Consider the following 25,989-nt stretch of genomic DNA (forward strand, 5'->3'; position numbering starts at 1 on the left):
ACTCGATTGCTCTCGTAAGCGATGCCATGGACTGTGACAGAGACAGGGCCCATTCCAGTGGGGCTAGATACACTGGGCTCGGTCGCAGGGGAGGGCTCCTGGGCACGTTCGGAATCGCAAGCTTCACAAATCTGGTTACTATGCACATGTGGGAAGTCGGACTGACAGGAGGTGCACGCAACATACAGGAACGTGTGCATCTTAGCTTTTCTGGACATGGTGGCCCTGCTAGGTGATATGCCTGGGGGGGGGCAAAAGCCACTTAACCTCTGGTAAACACAGAGGGTGGCCTTCCTCCTTCAGGGGTAGCACTTACCCCAGTCCTGTGTCCCCAATCCTGGATCCCCTTAGGCATCCAGCCTGCCGAACAGCTGCTCCTTTTTCAAAAAAGTGCGCCTCGGCGTGTGGGTGGGCCCTCGGAAGAGGAGACCGCCGGTGATGTCATGGGGTGGAGTTTCAATCCGCGGTCTAGTGCCGGCTGAAGCCGGGGACTAAATTTACAGCGTCCGCCCAAGGCCCCGGGGGCAGGTCCACCGGAAGTATACGCGTCACCGAGAGCGGGACTTCCGCCCGCGGCCTAGCTCCGACAGAAGCCGGGGACTAAATTTTCGGCGTGCACCCGGACCCGGGACCGCCAAAAACAGGGACCTGAGCAGGAAGTTGCGCTGCCGTTGCCACAGCTGTGTGGCTCACCCCGTACCACGCTGGAGCCCGGGGATGTGGCAGAAATAAACCGAGGCCACCAGCAATGCCGACCCCGGGGGATTACAGGAGCCCTCCCAGCCCACCTCCTTCCGCGCCTCACCCCTGGAGCTCTGGTTGATCCTCAGGTTAGGCGGGGGGGAGGGGGATGCAAAAAAGTTAAGGACGGTGCAAGCACCCCAACTCCATCTTCCCTATAGGGGATGAGGAGAGGGACCGTCCGTCACCTTCCATCACTGCTGTCTGGCATTGGTGATGCAGTGAGGGCTGCACAGACTATTCGTAAGCCTCTGTACAGCCTAGTTTTTCAATACCTTAGGGTGGTCAGGGCTTAGTCCGGCATCATGTCCCACGTTGCGGGAGAGGATATCTGGAGGCGAAACTCGCACGTGCTCGCCCGTTGATGGTTTGCGGAGATTAGACCCTTTCAATAGGGTCCGTCGCCCCTGTCTAATCTTCATGGAAAAAATGAAGAGTCTGGAAAAAAAAAGACCAGATGTGTGCCTCCAACGGACACTAAGCAAGAACTGTTTTTGCTTGCAACCGAGGCGAGGGTGTATACTGCGGAGGAAGAGCTAACCTTTTTTTCATTCACTTAGTGTCAGCCTCCAGGCGGCAGTAGCATACACCCACAGTCCTGTGTCCCCCAATGAGGCGAAGGAGAAATAAAAGGTTAATGACTTGCCATATGACACACTTCAATGGGCCTCAACTGGAACTGTTGAGTGAAGGGTGTGCAGCTGCAGTACAGGACACAGCCCTATGGAAAAGAGAGGCGCTGTTTCTGGATGAAAACAGTCATTATTTCTATCATATCGGCAGCAGCAGAAGTCACAGCTGACACTCTACTGCAATAGGCAAGAATCAGGCATAACTCCAGTCCCGGCCACTTAACCCCCTCCAATTCTGCGGTCAATAGCGACAATGACATCTAAGCGATTAGACCGGATTCTACTAGGATGCCGGTCAGTGAGTCAATAATAGGTGTAATAAAAGAAGCAATACTGTGTCTTATACCAGGGATCCATAAAGTTCTTTTCAAGGGGTTTACAATAAAAGTCTAAAAAAGTTATATAATGTTATAAAAATAACAAAATACTATTTAAATTAAAAAACAAAATTATGATAAAACGCACAAAAACTCCATAGGTATTTTAAAAAAAGTGTACTTATTTTGTACGCAGTAGGACTGACGTGCTGGATGAAGTTGCAGGGGTAATCCGGCACCTCACCTCGAGATGCAGAAGCGAGCAGAGCTTTAATGTCACATGGCTAATGCAAAAAAGCTGCTGCTATTAAAATGCGCTAGCCCGAAAAATTGGCGTAAAAAAAAAAATTGCCAAAATTGGGGTCAATTTTTCAGGATTGTTGGGGCCCCCACAATTATGTGATTCGTTAGACGTAAGTCGTGTGTTATACCTTTCATCGACATTGGCCGAGCCCAGAACCAGCAGACCACCAGGCAAACCTCGCGTCTAAAGACTGAGCTGAGCGAATAAGTAGGCGTCCACCATCCGTATCCGAGCCTGGAGAGAGACTGGACAGGACGGGGTGTAACCAAAAGAAGGAACGTGATAATAAGACGATTATTAATTGTTCTACCCTTTACCTGAACGTTCTGCAGTGCCAGATTCTCCGGGCTGCTCCCGCCGTGGACGCGGAACTGAGGAGCTTTGCCGGTCACCATCGTGAATACCCCGATCACGGCTTTAACAGCAGCATCAATGTTCGGGGTCAGGTGGTAACTGAAGATACAAAAGCATCGAACATAATCAGAAAGGCTGGCAAGTTATAGGGCTGATGGCGAAAACTGCGCCCCAAATCTGCCAACATACCTGGCAGCATTACATGACTTGTGATTAGTGTTAACCTCATAGAAAATGAGAATAGAGGGGCCACGACACTGATAGAGCACTGCGCCCCCTGCAGCATGGCCCCATTTAGCGGAAACACCCAGTGCGCAGGGAAAACTGAAGGACAGGTCCCATTTATTTTCAGCATCAAGTGGGGTCATAAAGGGATATCCTAGAATACAATCCCCCTTTAATGTGGTTTCGGAAAGCCCAAAAGTACCTGCCTATTTGTTGGGACAACATCCCGGCCCGCTCCCGTGTCTCACGTGAAGAGTTCTCGGTGGCCATGTAGCAGGTGGTGAGGAGGCGACTGCACAAATCCTGGGGTGTCCGGGGATTGTACACGGCGTCACCGACCACCTGACGGACATCGGACAGAACGTCGTCATCTTTCGAAAAATATCAGAAATGGGTAAAAGATTAAAGAAAAACCATTGGATGTAATAAAATATCCCACGTGTGACTTACTGCCGGCAGCCACGGCCTGACAGACGAGACGGCACATGGAGAACATAATGCAGGCCACTGCCGAGCTGTCCACCCCACCGCTGAGAGGAAGCAGGAAGCCCCCCTGAAAGGCAAGAGAAGTCACAGGGTGGGCTACAAATGCATTACATGGAATAAAGGGAGGTCACATCTCAGCCACACACTCATCCAGACTGTTGCTATAGGGGGGCTCCGGACTGCTGTTACAAGGGGGCTCCGGACTGCCATTGTAGGGAGACCCCAGTCAGCTGCTAAAGGGGGGCTCCGGACTGCCGTTATAGGGGGGCTCCGGACTGCCGTTATAGGGGGGCTCCGGACTGCTGTTACAAGGGGGCTCCGGACTGCTGTTACAAGGTGGCCCCGGACTGCCGTTATAGGGGGGCTCCGGACTGCCATTGTAGGGAGACCCCAGACAGCTGCTAAAGGGGGGCTCCGGACTGCCGTTATAGGGGGGCTCCGGACTGCCGTTATAGGGGGGCTCCGGACTGCCGTTATAGGGAGACCCCAGACAGCTGCTAAAGGGGGGCTCCGGACTGCCGTTATAGGGGGGCTCTGGACTGCCGTTATAGGGGGGCTCCAGACTGCCGTTATAGGGGGGCTCCAGACTGCCGTTATAGGGGGGCTCCAGACTGCCGTTATAAGGGGGGCTCCGGACTGCCGTTATAGGGGGGCTCCGGACTGCCGTTATAGGGGGGCTCCGGACTGCCATTGTAGGGAGACCCCAGACAGCTGCTAAAGGGGGGCTCCGGACTGCCATTATAGGGGGGCTCCAGACTGCCGTTATAGGGGGGCTCCAGACTGCCGTTATAAGGGGGCTCCGGGCTGCTGTTATAAGGGGGCTCCGGACTGCCATTGTAGGGAGACCCCAGACAGCTGCTAAAGGGGGGCTCCGGACTGCCGTTATAGGGGGGCTCCGGACTGCCGTTATAAGGGGGCTCCGGACTGCCGTTATAAGGGGGCTCTGGACTGCTGTTATAGGGGGGCTCCGGACTGCCATTGTAGGGAGACCCCAGACAGCTGCTAAAGGGGGGCTCCGGACTGCCGTTATAGGGGGGCTCCGGACTGCCGTTATAGGGGGGCTCCGGACTACCGTTATAGGGGGGCTCCAGACTGCCGTTATAAGGGGGCTCCGGACTGCTGTTATAAGGGGGCTCCGGACTGCCATTGTAGGGAGACCCCAGACAGCTGCTAAAGGGGGGCTCCGGACTGCCGTTATAGGGGGGCTCCAGACTGCCGTTATAGGGGGGCTCCGGACTGCCGTTATAGGGGGGCTCCGGACTGTCGTTATAGGGGGGCTCCGGATTGCCGATATAGTGGGGCTCCGGACTGCCGTTATAGGGGGGCTCCGGACTGCAGTTATAGGGGGGCTCCGGACTGCCGTTATAGGGGGGCTCCAGACTGCCGTTATAAGGGGGGCTCCGGACTGCCGTTATAAGGGGGGCTCCGGACTGCCGTTATAAGGGGGGCTCCGGACTGCCGTTATAGGGGGGCTCCAGACTGCCGTTATAGGGGGGCTCCAGACTGCCGTTATAAGGGGGCTCCAGACTGCCGTTATAAGGGGGCTCCGGACTGCCATTGTAGGGAGACCCCAGACAGCTGCTAAAGGGGGGCTCCGGACTGCCGTTATAGGGGGCTCCGGACTGCCGTTATAAGGGGGCTCCGGACTGCCGTTATAAGGGGGCTCCGGACTGCCGTTATAGGGGGGCTCCGGACTGCCATTGTAGGGAGACCCCAGACAGCTGCTAAAGGGGGGCTCCGGACTGCCGTTATAGGGGGGCTCCGGACTGCCGTTATAGGGGGGCTCCGGACTGCCGTTATAGGGGGGCTCCAGACTGCCGTTATAGGGGGGCTCCAGACTGCTGTTATAAGGGGGCTCCGGACTGCCATTGTAGGGAGACCCCAGACAGCTGCTAAAGGGGGGCTCCGGACTGCCGTTATAGGGGGGCTCCGGATTGCCGATATAGTGGGGCTCCGGACTGCCGTTATAGGGGGGCTCCGGACTGCCATTGTAGGGAGACCCCAGACTGCTGCTAATGGGGGGCTCCGGACTGCACCTCCAAATATACTCTACCTGTTTACTGCGTCGTAAATAATCCCAGAGCCAGCACGCAGGTCCAAGGCTGAAATCACAACCACAATTGTGAATGAATAAAAATTGCAAAATGTCACCTCTCCTCCAATGGTTGAATTCCTGATACCTTATTTTGTCCGCAGGGGTGTGGTACTTCCACTGGATTGGCTCAGAAGTGAGGGTACATACATCATCAAAGGAGGACAGCGAGAAGTCCACATGCATTATGTGAAAAGGGGGCACTCTGCTCGCCTGCACAAAATGACAAAGAATGACTTATTTGGTTCAGAAACAGCGCCACTTTTGTCTGTAGGTTGTGTCTGGTACTGCAGCTCATGCTTATTCAAGTGAATGGGGGATCAACTAAAATACGGAGTAAATTATAGAGCATGTGAAATCTGCCCGTATCACAGTAAAAATATATATTATTATATTGAGATATTAACATTTAACTCCTAGTCTTCAAGACAATAGGTGACGTTTTGATTAATATTAGATATGAGGCAAACTGAGAAGTCTCTTACAGAAATGCAGCGAGATGACGTGTGAGCCCTGTAACTGCGGACGTCTTCCAAGTCTAACGTGGCCGTGAGAACTTCCTGTGGGATCAAGGACAAAAGCGATCAAAACGGTTCACATTTTGCATCCAAAGCCAAAAGTAAAATCACAGGTGGAGGAACCGCTGCAGATTTCCTGAGCTATACCGCACTGAAGCTCAGGGGCAGGGAGTCGGCCCACCAACCCATTCCTGGGAGTCAGACCCCCACTAGGTCAATTTTAATACCTTATCCTAAATTAAATGTTCAAGGGGTTTTCCGCTCTTATTTTAACATCTGGCTCATATTCACCTTAACGATCCCCGATGCTCCTCTCCTAATGCCCAGATCACCCAGCAATTTATGAAGTTCTTCCAGGTTCAGAATCCGTATGTGACCGCTGCAGCCAATCAGGAGCCTCAGCAGTGACGTGCAGTTAGTGATTGGCTGCAGAAGTCGCATGCCCAGCCTGGACAGGAGACGAGCCACAGAGACCGCAGGGGACCTGTGCAGCATTGGAAGGAGGTTGGAAGTGATCAGTTTCACATTAGCATTTTTTTGCGCAGTGCATCGTGCGCAATAAAAACACATGCAAAAAAACACATCATGCGTTTTTGCATGCGTTTGCGGTTTTTATGCGCATTCGTTCTCTAGGGGTTAAAACCAGTGTCTACACATTTTTATGCCAAAAACGCATGCGCATTAAAACGTAGACGAACGTGTCCATGCGCACGCCTGACGAACGTGTCCATGCGCACGCCAGACGAACGTGTCCATGCGCACGCCTGCGCTCCCATAGACTGTAATGCGTTATTTTGTCGCATTCCGTGCCCAAGCGTGCGCATGCATTTTTTATGCCTTTCGGCGGACCCAAAAATGCAACAGATTGCGTCTGGCGCGCCTAGGCGCACACGACGAAAAAACGCATGCGCAAGAAAACACATACGGATGCGTGGAAACTCAAGACCATGTGCCCCCCATGTTAAACGTAGGAGCGCATGCGACCGATAGCGCACGATGCGCTGCGCTAAAAAACGCTAATGTGAAACCAGCCTAAGGCGAGTGTGAGATTTTTTTTTTTATATATATATTTTAAGAGTCTGCTGCATGTTTTTTTTTAATAATTGGAAAACCCCTTTAAACTCCTGCAAAAAAAAAATAGTTTTCACTTGCGTGAAAATGACATCAAGGTTCGTATGAATGATTTGTTTGTGGTCTATGTCGTATATAAGTCACACTTGTCCACTTTGAACACACCTTTTTCGTTAGAGGTGTCCCCCTGCAATCAACTGTAGTCTGATCATCCTTTCCAATGCAGCGCCCCCAGAGGGGAAATGAGGCATTACATACTTCCAATAATGCACGGACATGTTGAGTCCTCCAGAACAAGAGTCTCTTTGTAGGTGCTCTGGCTAATAGATGAGGGTGTCAAAAAAGAGCCCACCTTCCATTCATTAAAAAAGTAGGTTATAGGTTTATGGTCTCTTTAAAAGGTGTCTCCTACCAAAAAATAACCCCAACTGGTCCCGATGCCGAGTCAACTGTTCAGCGCTCCTATAAAGGCCTCCGGTATCACAACACCGACTCAGCCGCTCTACCGCCTGCCCTCCTGGTTGTGTCTCTCAAATTAGAGTCACCCTAAAAATCTCCTTATAAGAATACCCCATATTAATATTCTTTATCTTACCACATTTTCAAGAGAAAACTGTGAGCCTTGAGCTACGATGTCTCCATTGATCGAGATCATCGAGCAGCCATCATAGTAGAGTCGGTCGCTGTCGCAGCCCCGTAGATTGGAGAGAAGGTAAATGCCGCCATTCTGTAACACAAAGTAATGAGATCATGCCCCATAGGAGGTCAGTGCTACCAGCATTGCACAGGCGTGAGGAATAATGCAACTAATTCTCCTTCAGGAAATGCCACCGGGCGACTTGTGCCTTCATGTGGGAGAGCTCCGACCTCCACAGATCGGTACGTGCGGAGCAGCTGATAGGGGTGGTGCCCACCTTTGTAGTTGTGGACTTGACCAGATCTACTCTAAGGTAAGCTTTCCTCAACTCATGGTGACTCCCTGAGCCATTAGTGAATATCTCCACACTGTCCAGACCCATGTCAATGTGAGGACTGCGGAAAAAAGAAAGATGGACGAGTCTCATTGCTATATGATTACGAAGACCAGGGTCCATACACCATGATGGCTGAGGGCAGCCGTGGGGCCCTTGACGGGAGGGGCCAGCCATGACGTGTCCTATCCCCAATTGGGCAAGGCTTCTTCTCCAGAAGAACGGCATTATCAGTGGATGCAGAACTGAACCAAGGGTCATGGCAAGGATGTGAATGGGGGAAAAATATGTCCGAACCTTGCACCATAATGACAGGCCCCTCTGTAACCTGTTCCTCACTAGGTGATTTTTTTTGTGCCTTTTGGTGTGTTTTTTCACTCCCCTTCTATCAAGAGCTATAATTTTTTTCTTCTTGGACTTATTTTTTGGCAGGACAAGTTGTGGTTTTGAATGACACCATATAATGTATCGGGAAAAAAAATTCCAAGTGTGGAAAAATGGCGAAAAAAAATGCCATATTCTGTTGTATTGTATGGTAAAAATTACCTGGAGACAGGATTCTCCAGGTCTGTACAATTACAGCAATATTTCTGTAGTGTAACGTGTATATTTCCTTTGTTATTTTAGTGACTACAAAATAATTCAGAAATTGATTAAAAAAAAAAAGAAAGAAAAATAATTGGGGTTTTCGGAGAAAATTTTGCAGTTTTTCTATTTACGGGCCTGTTTTTTTTATTATGAGCTGATTTTTTTGTCGGTACCCTTTTGGGGTACATACAATGTTTATTCACATTTTTTTAAAAGATAATGTCCCCATAAAAAAGACCAATTCTGGCGTTTGGATTTTTTATTTCTCTCTTCATGGCGTTTATTGTAGGAGCTTAATTAATTATTTTTGTCCTAAAAAAATGAAATTTTGCAGATGCAGCAATACCAAATATAACATTTTCCTGGGTCTCTCGTGTCGTGTTATGAGGGGGAGCTGATGGGCGAAATGGTGCCAAAATGACGTCATCTGTACTATGCGTCTTAAGCGTCGCTGTCAAAGATTGATGGCGGGATTTAAATGGTTCAACAGCAGTGACCAGAGCTAGCCCAGGCTGCCTATGCTAATAACAGGTGATGGCTGTATAACACAGCCAGCATCTGCCACGTATGGATCGGGCTCAGCTACTGAATCCGCCTCCATATTCCTGCGCCTGACGTAGGATGTACACAGACGTTTGCAAAGGGTTAAACTCTGATATGGGGGCACTTTCTTATTTGTGTGCCAGTTACTTCTTAGATGCCCACAGCTCTTCACAGATCTCAGACCCCAGGCAAGTGTCCCTGGTTGCCAAGACTGCATCACCAAATGGTACCGTGTCCTACAAGATAATGACAGCCGATTACCTTCATATCATCTGCTACCTATCACTACTAACAGATGTCAAAATGTTTTCTTTTCTTGCACAGGGCCTTTTACGAATACTAAATTGCCCATGAAGCCAAATCACCGGCTACATCGCCGAAAGAGCCGAAGACCGTTATGAAAAACCAGTCAGCTCCGGCAGCTGAAAACCCCAAATTTTGGATATGAAAGAATTCAAAATTTTGGCAAAATGTGTAAGGAACCCATTTAGTTACAAATCGATTTTCTCATCTGTAGCCAAGAAAAGCTATGTAATAAAGGTAGCCAAAAGGAAATAGAAGTCAGACCTGTCCTGTGATCTTCTGGATAGTTCTCGGAAGAAAGTGATCCTCAATTTCTCTAAAAGGCAATAAACGGGTGTGAGTAAGTTGTATGTCACATGCAGTCGCGCTCGTATCAGTCAAATTACTAGAAAAGGCTTTTTACAGGGGCATCCACACCCTATAACAAGATCTTATCTCTAGGACATGCCTATGTGGGGCCCCTGAGGCTCAGTCGCTACAGAGGTACTGCACCTCCTCCTGAGGTGTGGTGCCCCACCATACAGGTAAGTTGGAGGCTCCTGACCACGCTCCAACACCTGCATCCCACACAACACGGTAGTTCAGCAAAGCCACATTGCGGCTTCCTGCTTGGAGTGTAGCAGAGCACCTTTGGTGGCTCCCTGCTTGGAACACGAAACGTGCTGGGAGGCGGGTGGAGTTAGAATACATAAAAGAGCGGGAAGGTTTAGGATTTGAGGTCAGTCGTTCAGTCAGTCAGAGAGAGTCACTCGGTGAGGAGTGAGGAAAGAAGATCCCTGAGAGAGGGATGGAGGAAGGAGGTACTGCAGCAGATCTCAGTGACCTGGGTCTGCTGGCACGGGAAAGGAAAGAAGGAGAAAGACATTGAACTGAAACCTCATCTTCCATAAGAAGGAGAGACTAGTATGGAACGTAGGAGTTAAAGGGAACAGAGGACGTGGGTTAGAGGAAGAACCCTGCCTAGAAGTTCTAAGCGCAAGGCCGGGGCCTGGTCCCCGAGATTGTATGGATACTAATGGTCCTACAGCAGACACCGGTGGAGTAGTGGGCTGTAAATGCACTACTCCCATCTAAGACTTGGGGGCACAACAGCAACCTTGATAGTGAGCCGGGACTCAGGAGTAAGGAGTCCCCGAAGCAGGCTACAGCTGTCTGCCGTACAAGTAGAGTTCTTGGGAACATCTGTCAGGAGGCACTCCAGTGTAACTCAGTACTGGGAGTACTTCACACCTAAAGGCGCTATAAGAGGAGACGTTCAGAAAGGCACATGTTGGCGGAGTGTGGAAGGGAGCATTCCATCTGGCCTGGAGGTTGATTGAGTCCCTGACCCGGAGGACACAGCACGGAGGCAGGCCCCTGTGTGTACTACAGACTGTGAGTAAAGATTTGGAACTACAAGCCTGGTGTCCTCCATTGATTCTTGCGCCAACGCACCCAGCTCCGCAACATCTGGGTACCAGCTTCTACACCGCTCGTGCCTCTCCTCTACCCCTACATCTACACTGCCCTGGGGCTCCAGCTCCACCTGTGGGGAGATTCACCATCTTGGCTGCAACACACCACCAGTCCCAGAGGATCTGCACGCAGCGTCGGCTCAACATCTCACTTGCTGAACACCAAAGGTGGCGTCACGAACTATTCCATTAATTACATTCCACCATTCAAACTTCCCCTATTAATTGGGCGCCCAGGGCCACCGCTGCTGTGACACATCCCGCCGACACCGGCCCGGTACAGAGTACCCCACGGCCCTGGGAGGGCGACCCAAACTTGGCATCACGAACAGGATGACGAGACCCGATACTATCGGGTTCTGTGTGCCTAAGACTTAAAGTTTTTGAAGATGTGCCGAAGACCCAATTTAATAGACTGTAAAATGAACATTAAAAATGGCCGCTGGCGCGGTGAAGAAGGGCGTGACAACATGGGAGGTCCTAAGAAAAGACCGCAAACTATCCTGTGCCTTCCCTGCCTGAATTACTATGCAACGGCAACATAGCCCACCCCCCGAGGGGTTCATATATTGGCTTGGTATGGAGGAGCTGGAAGAAGACGCCGCCCCAAGAAGGAGGAGCAGAAGCCAGTGGCGGGAAAAGAGCAGAGACAGGAAGAACACCAGAACGCCATGATGGAAAGGGAAAAGGAGTCAGAAGAACAGGGAGAGGGGAAGCCACTCGCCCCCAGGCCACCCCTGCGGAGGCTACGACCGCTGATACATCCCATGCAGCGCCCACCACCAACTCACAACCGATATGGACATTGGATGAGCCCCGTCCAGAGGAGATATATGAGGGTTCCGGAGCAGAATGGAGGGCCGGGACAGCGTCCCCGTCTGGACCGGGCGCGGTTGCACAGGCCTCCATCGACGGCCCCGGCAGAAACTGGCCTTGCCCCTGCCCGAATCCAGCTGCGATCCACCCCATCGGCAACTCCTGGAGTTGCGGCTGCCGCCGTCCACTACCAGGTACCGGAACCGCAGCTGGGAGCGCCAGGTATGATTACCGCTCCATGTCTGACCCTAGTTTTAGGACCGGAACCCATGAATAGGAATGGCCCCATTGACCTCCGCCGGCGACCCCCGACTGCAGTGCCGCTGGCTGAGGTTCCGATGGACACGGGTACTCCCTGTTGCCCAGCCTGGTTCCAGCACGCCAGCTGTTTCCGGGGAGTGTCAAGGTCACTATGCCAACAATCCGTTGTCCTGTCGTCTTGTGGCCGGGTTAGCCGACTCTACGGTGCCTGCAGTTTAGGTGACTCCTATGTGGGCTGCGGGAACTGGCACTGAAGGCTGGATCCGTAGTGCCAATGGGACATGGACCCCTGTAGGACTGTGGGTTTCGGTAACTGCGGCCGGCTTGCGGCCTGGCTACTTTGCTTTGGATGGGTACCTTCTGCTACCCACCCGGGTTCCAGCACTGTCAGCTGGTTCTCGCCAGAGCCTTTGGCCTAGGTGCCTCCATCTCGGTATCCGAGGTCCAGCACCGTCAGCTGGTCCTTGGTAGTGCTTTTTAGCACAGGTACCTCCTGCCTAGTAACTGTGGTCCAGCACCGTCAGCTGTTCCTCGGTAGTGCCATTGGCTCTTGTAGCTTTTGCTACCCATCTGGGTTCCAGCACCGTCAGCTGGTTCTCGGCAGTGTCTTTGGCACGGGTACTCCCTGTTGCCCAGCCTGGTTCCAGCACGCCAGCTATTTCTGGGGAGTGTCAAGGTCACTATGCCAACAATCCGTTGTCCTGTCGTCTTGCGGCCGGGTTAGCCGACTCTCGCCAGAGCCTTTGGCCTAGGTGCCTCCATCTCGGTATCCGAAGTCCAGCAAGGTCAGCTGGTCCTTGGTAGTGGTTTCTAGCACAGGTACCTCCTGCATAGTAACCGGGGTCCAGCACCGTCAGCTGTTCCTCAGTAGTGCCATTGACTATTGTTCCTTCTGCTGCCAATAGGGGTTCCAGTACTGTCAGCTGGTTCTCGCCAGTTTCTCATCCTTCTTGTACCTTCTGCTACATTTCCAAGATCAAGCTTTTTGAAATTGTCTTTGGTAATCCTTATTGACTAAAAATCATCATAGAAGAAATCAAAATTATAAGCAGAAGAAGACTAAGCAGTAAATGGGGGTGAGTCCGTTCCTCCTCGTGGTGCCCCTGGAAAATGCCTGCTGCTGCAGGCCAAACTGAACGCAGACAAATCCTGTTGAAAATCTTTTGTGACAGGCAGAACGTAAGGTGTAATCTTATAACTTTTATAGATAAGTACTACAGGAATGCCTGTCACCATAAGAAAATGAAGAAAAAGAAGAATAGGAAGAAGATGAAGAAATAGCATATGAAAATTAATAATAGCTGAATAAGAAGAATATGAAGAATGGAAAAAAAAAATTAATGGGGAGAAGAAGAAGAAGATGAATAAGGTGAAGAAACAGTTGATGAAAAAAATGCTACTGCTGCGTATCATGAAGGAGAAAGTGTGGGAGAAGTACAAAAGAAGGTGAAGGGCATGGAAGTTGTGAAACATACATACTGTATCTGACAAAATATAAAAAGGTTAGGCTGGTCTCACATTAGCGCTTTTTAAGCGCAGGCACGGCCGGGGGTAGCTCCGCCCCCGAGCCGGCTCTCTGCCCGGCGTGCCCGCCCCTTGCTTGTAGCGCCGCCTCCTAGCGCACAGCGGCGCCTGCGATCGGCGCACCCTATCTTTAGCATAGGGTGCGCAGATCGTGCGCAGGCCGTGCGCTAGTTGCGCTTTGACCTGCGCTGCGCACTTTTGACGGTGCGCCGTGCGCGCCAAAATCCGAAAAGTTTGATTTTGGCGCGCACGGCGCACCGTCAAAAGTGCGCAGCGCAGGTCAAAGCGCAACTAGCGCATGGCCTGCGCACGATCTGCGCACCCTATGCTAAAGATAGGGTGCGCCGATCGCAGGCGCCGCTGTGCGCTAGGAGGCGGCGCTACAAGCAAGGGGCGGGCACGCCGTGCAGAGAGCCGGCTCTGGGGCGGAGCTACCCCCGGCCGTGCGTGCGCTTAAAAAGCGCTAATGTGAAACCAGCCTTAACATAGTCAATATCTTTTTAACTCCGAACGTCTTGAAAAAAAAAATTGGAATTAATGCTATGCCATGTGATTTGAATAAACCACTATGCCGTTAATGTCTCCTCCACCTCCCACAATACATTCTACATGATTCTTATTTGTTTTCAATTATGTAGAATTAGCCAACAAGGAAATAAAGGGCTTTTTTAAATTCCGATACCGGAAGTCCCATTGACTTGAATGGGACTTCCGGTATCGGAATCGGCGATACCCGATATTTTTTTCGTATCGGGCGATACCATCCGATACGATATTTTTGGGTATCGAACGGTATCGCTCAACACTAGTAGTGAGCACTTTGAACCCCCAAGTGCTTCACAAAAGTTTATAACATAGAGCAGTGAAAATAAAAAATCATTTTTTTTCCTCAAAAATGATTTTTTAGCACGCTATTTTTTATTTTCACAAGGTTAACAGGAGAAATTGGACCACAAAAGTTGTTGTCCAGATTGTCCTGAGTACGCTGGTACCCCATATGTGGGGGGGAACTGTTTGGGCACACGTCGGGGCTTGGAAGGGTGGGAGCACCGTTTGACTTTTTGAACGCAAAATTGTCTGGAATCAATGGTTGCACCATATCGCGTTTGGAGACCCCCTGATGTGCCTAAACAGTGGAAACCCCTCAATTCTAACTCCAACCCTAACCCCAACACACCCCTAACCACAACCCTAACCCCAACACATCCCTAACCCTAATCCCAACCCTAACCATAACCCTAACCCCAACACACACTTAACCCCAACACTAACCATAACACTAACCACAAGCCTATCCCTAATTCTAATCCTAACCCTAATTCTAACCCTAACCCTAATTCTAACCCTAATTCCAACCCTAACCCTAATTCCAACCCTAACCCTCTTTCCAACCCTAACCCTCTTTCCAACCCTAACCCTAACCCTCTTTCCAACCCTAACCTTAACCCTCACCCTCTTTCCAACCCTAACCCTAACCCTATTGGAAAAATAAAAATGAAAATATTTTCTTTATTTTATTAGTTATGCCTACCTATGGGGGTGATAATCGGGGGGCTCTTTTACTTTTTATTTCATTTTGATCATTGTGAGAGTGATCAAAATGAAATAATGGAATCTGCAGCCAGCAGATTCGGGCGGGCGCACTGCGCATGCGCCCGCCATTTTCCAAGATGGCAGCGCCCATGAACCGGACCCGCCGGACACCGGGAGCGACAGCGGGACATAGAAGGTGCCAGGGGCGGTGAGAGTGGGTGAGGGGGTTATCGGAAGCTGGCGGGGAGCGGAGGGAATGGGAGGGGGGGAGATGATGACAGCGGCGGCAGATCGCCGCTGTCATTCAGTGGCGGGGGGGCGATTGCCGGTGGGGGGGCAAATCGGTGTCTCCAGCCATGTCCGATGCTACTGCAGCATTAACCATGTCTGGATTGTAATATTTCATAAATTTTCATTGATGAAATATTACTATCGCTCTGATTGGCTGTTTCACTTTTAACAGCCAATCAGAGCGATCGTAGCCACGTGGGGGGTGAAGTGACGCCCCCTGTGGTGAATTACAAAGCCCCCTGTATTTGCAGGTCATGTGACCTTTCATTGACCCCGGTCACCCGACCCGCAGGGGGGCTTTGAATTCATGACACAGGGTATGCGTCATAGGTCGGATTGACACCGACTTTCATGACGCATACGCTGTGTCACAGGTCAGAAACGGGTTAATGACATGATCGAGTTTATGCATAATACAGACCAAGTGAGCATGCCACAAATCCAACACGCGTTTCGCTTCCGCTGTGACAGGACGTGTGGTGGAGGGGTATCGGCTGGCTAATAAAGTGCGAATACAGCTGCTGCAAATGGGTCATCAGGGAAAACGTCACCTTATTGAGCGCTGCCGCGTGCGCATGGGCATGACATCTGCTGCCGGCCGGCAGCAAGAACCGCATCAATGAAGTGCAACAATATCACGGTTCATGATGTGGGACCAGCTAGCCAGTCAGGACAGCACACAACAATCATGGCCGCCATCTGTAACATTGGAAAAAGAGTTGGTGAAGATACTTTGTGATAATATGGCTGCTGATGACTATGAACAAAGGGGAATAGTGATATTTAATGGGAAGGGGAATTGGGAGAAAGATATTGTGGAAAAAAGGAAAAATGTGACTGTAAGTGATAATGATAGTGAAAAAACCTAGTAACAAGGTAGAAAGGAGAAAAGTTTCTATGTGAATATGAACCGTATGTGCAAATGAATAAAAATGCAATTAAAGTGGAAAAAACAAAATAATGAAAAGAAAAAGTGTGTAAAGAATGTTGAAAAAAGTCAATGACAATGTGAGAATGATTATTCTCCCAAATGGGAACACATTTCTGTTGTATAAAAGTACATAAAATATAATAAATGTGAGTATGTGAAAAAAAAGTGTTCATTGCTTTTTGAGTTATTTATTTTTCTTCTTTCCTTTTCTTTCTTTTGTATATTCTTATTATATACAATGGGAACGTTTAGTGGATAACCCCCAATTGTGACATCACTCATGTGTAGCCCCGCCCCATGATGTCACTCCTGTGTAGCCCCGCCCACCATGATGTCACTATTGGGTTCCAGCTGTGATGTCACGGAATGCTTGGTTCTAACCAGCGATGTTGCAGTCAGACCCTTTGTCTGGAGAAGCTGATTGTGCCGCACACAGTAAGCGATATTCCTCCAGGCTCCAATGCTGCTTAGACTACTTCTAGTTCTCAGCGTGCTATTAGCACCCGCGGAAGGTGCTCCCATCTTTATCCGCAACCCTCGATCACTAGAGCAGATCAGGATTAACGAAGGTAAGTGTATTACCAGCTATACTCTGACTACGGGGTTAACCCCTTCCCTTCTGCAGCCAATTTTCGTTTTTGGGCTTTTTTTCTCCTCTCCTTCTTCCAAGAGCCATAACTTTCTTCCCTCCATATGGCCGTATGAGGACTTGTTTATCTTTTAGCTGAACGAGTTGTAGTTGTGAATTACATTCTTCATTTTACCATGTAATGTGAAATTGGGGAAAGATGCCGTTTGGCTTCCAGGGTCCAGTCTAATAACACATAGAGGAGACGCCGAGCATTAATCCTGTTCTCTCCGGGCTGGAGGCACCGACTACTACATGTAGCAGAAGGCGCCCACAAGAGACCGGCGATCAGCAGCTCGGAAATCAGATCTGTCCCTCACATGGAACATTTCACCTCCGGCCCCAGACACTATTAGGATCCATGATTAGGGCCCGGTGTATGAGCGTCAGGCTCCGGGTCATTAGGGGTTCTGTCACTTCTCTTCTGTGACTGGAGCGTTAGATGACGTCACATCATACATGGAATGGAGGATTCTTCATGTGTTACTTGTAATTACAGGTGTCGTCTCCCATCATGTGTCTGTTCCCTATTCCAGAAATATAAAGGAACAGATCTCTGTATTGTCCATTATATATTGATATGACATAATAATAATCCACCATTTTTCCACACTAAATTCCCCTCTGTTAATAGTCATACTTGGCTCCTCAGGCCGCCCGGTCCAGGGATTTGGTTTCCACTTCTGAACACATTCCAGCTCTGGTTACCTGATCACTTATGTTCTTTCTCTTTTTAGAGAATGTCACCGTGCCTCCAGAACCATCTGAGGATGCTGTCTATAGGATGGTTATACCTGCCGCCATTCTCTTCGCCCTCGCAGTATTCATGCTTCCCATTGCTATCATCTATGGGTAAGTACAGTAAGTCATGATTTATGGGCTACACAGGAGTCTGTAGAGGAAATGTCACATCTTCAGGTTACTCCAGTAATGGGAATACTTTAGTGTAGGCCTCTTGTGGCTCACACACGTCACCCTGGAGCTGTGCCCTGCGGGTAACTGATGGGCATATATTAGACTTTGTAGGGATTCACGCTCTCAGATAGGCATTAGGTACCATTCACATAGTCAATGCTGTTTGGGTCAAACCGGTGCAGTTTTATTGCTTTCACAAAATTCCAAGGGATTCCAAACCAAAAACATCCTCTTCTAGGCACAAAGGTGTCACAGCAAATAATTCATTTAGCAGGGCCCATATGTCAGTGCGAGCTCACCTGAACAGATTACAGTCCTTTCTCCAGAAGCAAACTTCATACATAGAAGAGGCACGATCCCACCAGTCTTGGTATCCCCTTCAGTACGAGTTCCAGCAGCCTCCAGTGCCAAACAGAAGTGTTCAACTCCTGGGCCCGGTTCATACTATACAGGCTGCAGCTGACGAACTGTTCTCTGCCGCTGCTGCACACAGACTGCTCAGCTTTCCTAGCTGACCCATGCTGTCTCCATTCACAGAGAGATCCCGGCACATCTTCCTCTCAGCTATAGCTCAAATGTTGGCTGAACACTCACTATCTCCAGGACTCTTGACTCTGCTTCATCTAGCAGACACAAATAGTGAACAGAGGTCCTGGCTGTAGTAAAAAAAAAAGCTAAGTGGGTGCATCTAATCAAATCCTGCAAAGCTCGGACTTAACCCTGTCCTACCTGGCTCTGCTACAACTTGGATATACTTTATTAAAATAACTTGTTGATTGTCCTAGACACCACAATGACTGACTGGTGATCCCTCTACAGATAGGACTAGATAACAGGTTTCATTCTTACATTCTGCAGAATACAGACATGTTTTACTTTGTAATTTACATTGTGGTTTTTATTTTTTCATTTTTATAGTTGTCTGAAAAAGAAGAAACCAATGAAAGATGTTGAAAGTCAAAATTGTGCCAACGACTTTAGAGAGAACAACACCAATGTAAATGGTAACTACAGCCGGATGAATCTGCAAAACTGAATCAGAGGGATAGAGGGCCAAAAAATTACAACAACTTACACTAAAAAAGACCCTCCTACTATATATAACATTTATATTCAAAATTATCATAAAAGGGGGGACTTATAGATATAATAGAGTCACAGGAGGGAAGTGGGCCTGGCCCTAAAGCAGCCTAAAAAGATGCCCCCACCTTTCTGCGGAGGTTCACACCCTAATATTGCGATATGGCGCCCCCGCTCCTTGTCGGCTCTCCCTCCCAGACCCTATTATGCACCAGAAAAGTGTGATGAGGGGACAGTAATAATGAAAACAGTAACAATGTCATTTTCAGTCACAAAAAAAGAGGCCATTAATAAGATGGTTTTTGAGAATCAGCACAAAAAATTTGCATTTGGTGACGGTTACAAAAGAGGAGCAAGTTATCTCCAATAGATAAAAATACTAAAGGGTCATAATCCCAAAAGATGGTGTTAGAATCCTTACTGTCATAGCGATATATAGAGGAATACGGCTATTACTAGATAGTTTACATTTTCATGTAATCCCCTGAGGATTGGGACTATAAAGGGGACAGCACAATGCAGGATCTAAGCGCAATATTCAAAAGAGCACAAAGAAAAGGGCAAAGCTGATGCGCTCCCCAGATTTAGGATGAAGGAACAGCGTGTTGGCCCTGGAGGAATCCCAGCCAAAGTCCTGGTGACTCGGTCTGCTGCTCGGCTTCTGGCCCATGAGGTGATCCTCAATCGTCCGCAGGTGAAAGTAACAAAGATGCAGAAAACCAGTCTGGTGCCGGTGCTCCCGAAAATTATATCACGGGTTAAAATGGCTTATTAAAAAAGTTTTTGTTCTACTTATACCAAGTATAATTTACCTGATAAAGGCTTTTGCTCTTTTCAAGCCGAAACGCATTGTTTTTATACTTGGTATATGTAGAATACAAAAACTTTCAAAAACCCATTTTAGCAGATGATATAACTTTCGGGAGCGCCGGCACCAGACTGGCTTTCTGCATCTTTTTTAGATAGTTTAAATGTCAGTGGTAAATCTGGTACAAGCATCAAATAGACCACCTCAATCAGGTCAGATGGTGCCGATACCTCCTATATATTCAGCCAGCAAAATACACTGTAACCAAAGGAGATTCCAGGACACAAAACAGGCAGAACACAGGATTTAGTGGATGTAGTATACTCCCACCTCCAATCTAAATATTAAGCAGGGAGTCACATGCACCATCACTTAGGATGTAATAGGAGTAAATCCGCTCCACAGACCACGAACCATTATTAGTCAGTCTCCAGTGTGGAGGTTTGTACTCACTCGGCTGCGGTGGAGGTCGGCGTAGGAAGCGGTATGGCTGAAATGTCCGGGCAGGTTTATTTAAACTGCATAAACCGCTGAGGATAGCAAAGCAAAAGAACGGCCTCTTCTGGCATAAAGTGACAGCATAAAGTAAAAAGTCCACACATCATGTAGCGGGTCCGCCCGCTCAGGAGAGTGTCCGGTTATTGAGGCTTTAGTACAGCCCAACAAACAGGAGATCCACACATCTCCGGCTCCAGACACTGAATGAGACACTCGGCCTCCATTTTATCTGCAAAACCACACCCCGGGGATGAGGATATGTGAGCGGTCATTCCCACCCATCTCTTATGACTGCTCCTAACTCCCGGCCCTGTAATAGCCTAAGAACTCTGGCAGCACTATATGTGCTGGAGCATGCTTCCGAGATCACATCACTGCGACTACGAACCGCAATGAGATATATCTCCCCTCAAGGACCCGTCCGGCGGCCATTTAACACCAGATGCAAACACAAAGAGAGACAAAGGGATAATATTCCCTAAACCTCAGATTAATGATCACTGGTTTTATGCACATGAGTAATCAAAAAACAGTGGTGCATATATAGCATAATATAATATCATCTGTCTACATATAAAGAAGCATTATACCTGATGTTATTTCAGAACATGATAAACTGTAGCTTCCAACGTGTTTCCCCCTCTATTTCTAAGGTTTCATCAGGGGTAAAGGTTTCAAATTAGTGACCAAAACGATCAGAACATAGCTTTCCCTCCACTGGATTCCACTGGAAATCAGTGTCACTTCATAGTCCAGTAGACAGGCCCCGTGCTGAAGGACAGGTTTTTATGACAATTTTAGGTAAAAGTTTTGTATATACTAGGAGGTTCTTTTTTATTTTAAGTTGTAGCTTAGCAAATCTGACATTACAGAAGCTCTCCAGCTGCAGATGTATTGTCTAATCCCTTCTAGAGATATCAGGAGTTTAGTGTACAGGTGATAAAATACTATTTGCAATCTACTCTGTTTTCCAGCGCCATTCTAGTCGTCTTCTGAACCATATGACCGCAATTCAGTTTTGTCGGCTCACAAAATGTCTTATGTGTGGTTGTGGTAGTGGTTTCCTATGAGACTCAGTGTGAGGTTCCAGATACTTATAATGAGAAACCAGCTTCCAGTCCACACATAAGAAAGACATTGTGATAGCCCTAGACATAGAGGAGAAACATGATGGAAGCTTTTATTTTAGAAATGTTGATTTCTATATTCTGTGTTACAGGAAAACGTGAGGACTACATCACAAATACCATTGATGATTCGCCTCATGGACCCGGGAATGAACAGAGAGACGTCCTCACAGGCAACAAGATCTCAGTTCCTGGACCCCCCAATGTAATAATCGATATGAGCCCAGAAGAGGATGAGGTCATCTCCTCTGACAGTAAGTTCTCAGGGCATTCACGAGAAACATGATGGAAGCTTTCATTTTAGAAATGTTGATTTCTATGTTCTGTGTTACAGGAAAACATGAGGACTACATACCGATTACCATTAGTGATTTGCTTCATGGACCCGGGAATGAAAAGAGACACATCCTCACAGGCAACAAGATCTCAGTGCCTGGACCCCCTGATGTAATAATCGATATGAGCCCATATGAGGATGAGGTCACCTCCTCTGACAGTAAGTTCTCAGGGCATTCACGAGAAACATGATGGAAGCTTTCATTTTAGAAATGTTGATTTCTATGTTCTGTGTTACAGGAAAACATGAGGACTACATACCGATTACCATTAGTGATTTGCTTCATGGACCCGGGAATGAACAGAGAGACGTCCTCACAGGCAACAAGATCTCAGTGCCTGGACCCCCTGATGTAATAATCGATAACAGCCCAGATGAGGATGAGGTCACCTCCTCTGACAGTAAGTTCTCCGAGCATTCGTGAAATAGATTTAATAGAAAAACAATCTAATATATAAATTAAAAAAATGGTCTTCTATGGGAACTTGTCAGTGAACGAGCCATTAATATATTGATAGCTATAGAGACTCAGCCCTTCTGTTGTCATAATTCAATGTATCATTCTAGGGGTGATAATATCAGATATCTGTAGAAAGCATATTTTGCAGAGCTGACCAGTGACCGCATGGAGAGACTTGACAAATCTGGTGCTGTCCCAAGCTGGCATCTCCTTGACTGGCAGGTCTCTCCCATATCTTTCATTAGAGTAGACCTGTCCAGCAAGTGCAGCAGCGCAGGGGGAAGCCGACTGGGAGCAGCGTTGGGCCAGTCAGGTCTCACTTTAGTCCCCGGGTGGCTCTTTAAGCTTTGCTTTCTCTGAATTGCTGGAGCTTTTCTCTGGGGATTGGATCCCTCTTTTCTCAGTCTAATATACTATTTAGAAGTTATAATAACCTGTAAGTGTTAATAATCTTAATCACATAGAATTTTGTATTTTATTAAATCTAATTTCAATATTTTGCGTTCCAGGAGAATCTGACATTTTCTGTGCATCTGGAGACATTACAATGCTGCACAAGGAGGTGGAGGTGAAAGAGTCCAAGATTAATCCGGACTTAGATGGCTACAGACAGACACCTCCGTCTATTCTAAAAGGAAGAAATCCCATGAAACATAAAAGCAAAGGGAGAAATGTTTCCTTTCAAGAATCGGAGGATCGATATGTTTATATCTATGATTCTGAGTCCTCACAACCTGGACGTCAAATGAGATATTTCCAAAACAAAGAAGGATTCTATAAAAAGAAGTAAGTGTTTTACTATCTCAGCTCAAAGTTTATCAGAAGATCATCTTAGATTTATTTCAAAAGGATTTAGGGTCCTGATTTATCAGCTCATTTACCCCAGTATTCTGACATTAAAAAGCTTTGAAATGTCACAACATTTTGGTGAAACTACAGGCTGCACTAAAATATTGTGGCTTTTGGCATTCTCACGCCATTTTCGCCCAGTTCTGATAAAGTGCCAGAGCTTGGGCAGGTTGGGTGGCGTGGCAGCCTCAGCTCGTCACATTCATGATGGTCGGCGGCATTTGTTAAGCCACGAAACATGTTCCCACCATTGTGATGGGAATAGGTTCATTGATTAAAAGACTGGGGTCTTGGGTGAGGAATTGTTACAGCCACTAATAGGGGAGATTTCATGGTATTTAAGGTGCAGTGTACGTGTTCTGCAAATACTGTCTCTTGTTAAATGGTTGACGTGCAATGCTTCATCGCTGTATTCCAGCAGGCCACAGGATTTAACTATTGCTGCCCTGTCCCATTATTTGGATGATTACACTTGATACAGTAAAGAAATGAGTTTGTAATTTCTTCAGTGCTTTATCTACAGTACTTAATTTTATTTTCTTATTTTGAAAAGGAATCCAGCAGGAGGGGACAACTCTACTACAACTCCTTTACATGGTGGCTACCATGTGAGGATCAGGCAACCAGTGATGAAGCAAAACAGACACAGATTCCAGGATTGGTCTCTGTATTCACCCATGGATATGACACTTACCAGCATTTCTGCAGCCAGACATGTTCACGGACAAGAGACTTACCTGCTGCACAATGGGGTAGATTCCGGGATCGGTCTCTACTCTCACCCATGGATGTGACATTTACTGGACTTTCCGCAGTCAGGTGTGTTCACAGACAAGTGAATTACCTGCTGCATAAAGAGGCAGATTCCAGGCTTGGACTGCTCTCACCTATGGATATGACACTTACCGGACTTTCCACAGACAGGAATGCTCACAGATGAGTGACTTACCTGCTACATGAAGAGGCAGATTCCAGGCTTGGACTGCTCTCACCTATGGATATAACACTTACCGGACTTTCCACAGTCAGACGTGTTCACAGACAAGTGACTTACTTGCTGTATGAAGAGGCAGATTCCAGGCTTGGACTGCTCTCACCTATGGATATAACACTTACCGGACTTTCCACAGTCAGACGTGTTCACAGACAAGTGACTTACTTGCTGTATGAAGAGGCAGATTCCAGGCTTGGACTGCTCTCACCTATGGATATAACACTTACCGGACTTTCCACAGTCAGACGTGTTCACAGACAAGTGACTTACTTTCTACATGAAGAGGCAGATTCCAGGCTTGGACTGCTCTCACCTATTGATATAACACTTACCGGACTTTCCACAGTCAGACGTGTTCACAGACAAGTGACTTACTTGCTGCATGAAGAGGAAGATTCCAGGCTTGGACTGCTTTCACCTATGGATATAACACTTACCGGACTTCCCACAGTCAGACATGTTCATAGACAAGTGACTTACTTGCTGCATGAAGAGGCAGATTCTAGGCTTGGACTGCTCTCACCTATTGATATGACACTTACCTGACTTTCCACAGTCAGGCATGCTCACAGAAGAGTGACTTTCTTGCTGTATGAAGAGGCAGATTCCAGGCTTGGACTGCTCTCACCTATGGATATGACACTTACCGGACTTTTCACAGTCAGACGTGTTCACGGACAAGTGACTTACTTGCTGCATGAAGAGGCAGATTCCAGGCTTGGACTGCTCTCATCCAGTCACATGACATTTACCAGATTTCAGTACCCACGTCACAGGTGAGGTATCGGCTGTAAGAAGAGGCAGATTCCGGGCTCGGTCTCTGTTCTCACTTAAACACAGCCCAAGGGAAGGGCACTCCTTTAACCTTTGTTCCCTAGAGGTTTCCTCCACTGGGGGTTTTTCCTCTCTTGTTAAAGGACGATTCTTCAGGAGTCAAGGACCCATCATCATCAGGGCCAAATTTAAGACTACTGTCCTGAATTCTAATGGAAACTTCCACATGATCCAACTTGAATAAAGTAATTAATGAAGTCAGCGTATATCATGTATATTTGAGCTTTCTTTTATGGATCATTACAATACAGCAGAATATACATAGCACTGGACTACTTTGTATAGTCATTACCATTACACATGGCTGCTGATCATCGCTTTTTATTGCACACATGTAAACTAGGGCAAAGTAGTGTTGTGCTTAAAAACAATATATCCCTTTTTTGACATGCAATCTACATGTATGTCACATGTCTAATGCACTTCTATGGAGAGAGTTCTGGAGCATAGCCCAATTCATATACCTTGAAATATAAAAGCTTGGGCACCCCTGGTCAAAATTACTGTTATAGGGAACAGTTAAGTAAGTTGAAGAGGAAATGATCTCTAAAAGGCCTAAAGTTACACATGACATTTTCTTTGCATGTTAGGCAAAAAAAATGTATATTTTCATCATTTACAGTTTAAAAATTACAAAATTCTTCCTCGGAAAATTCTTCCAGCTTTGTGAGATTTCTGGATCATCTTGCATGCACTGCTATTTTGAGGTCTTGCCACAGATTTTCAATAATGTTCAGATCAGAGTGCTGTGAGGGTCATTGTAAAACTTTCAGCTTCTGCCTTTTGAGATAGTCTATTTTGGATTTTGACATGTGTTTAGGATCATTATCCTTTTGTAGAAGCCATCCCCTTTTAACTTCATCCTTTTTACAGATGGTGTAATGTTTCCATTAAGAATTTGTTGAAATTTCATTGAATCCATTCATCCCTTTACTTGTAAAATCTTTCCCATGCCATTGGCTGCAACACAACCCCACAGCTTGATTGATCCACTCACATGCTTAACCCCTTTACCCCCAAGGGTGGTTTGCACGTTAATGACCGGGCCAATTTTTACAATTCTGACCACTGTCCCTTTAAGAGGTAATAACTCTGGAACGCTTCCATGGATCCCGGTGACTCTGACACTGTTTTCTCGTGACATATTGTCCTTCATGTTAGTGGTAAAATTTCATTCATATAACTTGTGTTTATTTGTGAAAAAAACAGAAATTTGGCAAAAATTTTGAAAATGTTGCAATTTTCCAAATTTGAATTTTTATGTTCTTAAATCACAGAGATACGGCACACAAGAAACCTAATAAATAAAATTTGCCACATGTTTACTTTACATCAGCACAATTTGGGAACCAAAATATTTCTTGTTAGGAAGTTATAAGGGTTAAAATTTGACCAGCGATTTCTCATTTTTACACCATTTTATTTTTAGGGACCACATCACATTTGAAGTCACTTTGAGGGATCTATATGATAAGAAAAACCCAAAAGTGACACATTCTAAAAA

General features: G+C 47.4%; 2 protein-coding genes across 2 annotated transcripts; both read right to left on the reverse strand.

Annotated features, from left to right (window-relative positions):
* Window positions 1–2,058: 2,058 nt before the first annotated feature.
* LOC141091688 (glutamine-dependent NAD(+) synthetase-like) lies at window positions 2,059–3,269 on the reverse strand. The gene is made up of 5 exons (XM_073577385.1): window positions 3,249–3,269; window positions 3,024–3,126; window positions 2,776–2,944; window positions 2,312–2,447; window positions 2,059–2,228 (listed from the first exon to the last, which is right to left on the reverse strand). Exons 1-5 carry the CDS (start codon window positions 3,267–3,269, stop codon window positions 2,178–2,180), a joined length of 480 nt encoding a protein of 159 aa, XP_073433486.1. The 3' UTR covers window positions 2,059–2,177.
* Window positions 3,270–5,108: 1,839 nt separating this feature from the next.
* On the reverse strand, window positions 5,109–19,428 carry LOC141091689 (glutamine-dependent NAD(+) synthetase-like). The gene is made up of 6 exons (XM_073577386.1): window positions 19,391–19,428; window positions 7,655–7,772; window positions 7,336–7,467; window positions 5,637–5,711; window positions 5,211–5,364; window positions 5,109–5,161 (listed from the first exon to the last, which is right to left on the reverse strand). Exons 1-6 carry the CDS (start codon window positions 19,426–19,428, stop codon window positions 5,109–5,111), a joined length of 570 nt encoding a protein of 189 aa, XP_073433487.1.
* Window positions 19,429–25,989: the final 6,561 nt, after the last annotated feature.

The sequence above is a fragment of the Dendrobates tinctorius genome, unplaced genomic scaffold, assembly GCF_039654945.1.
Source record: "Dendrobates tinctorius isolate UK_male_01 unplaced genomic scaffold, ASM3965494v1 ptg000055l, whole genome shotgun sequence".
Classification (NCBI taxonomy): domain Eukaryota; kingdom Metazoa; phylum Chordata; class Amphibia; order Anura; family Dendrobatidae; genus Dendrobates; species Dendrobates tinctorius.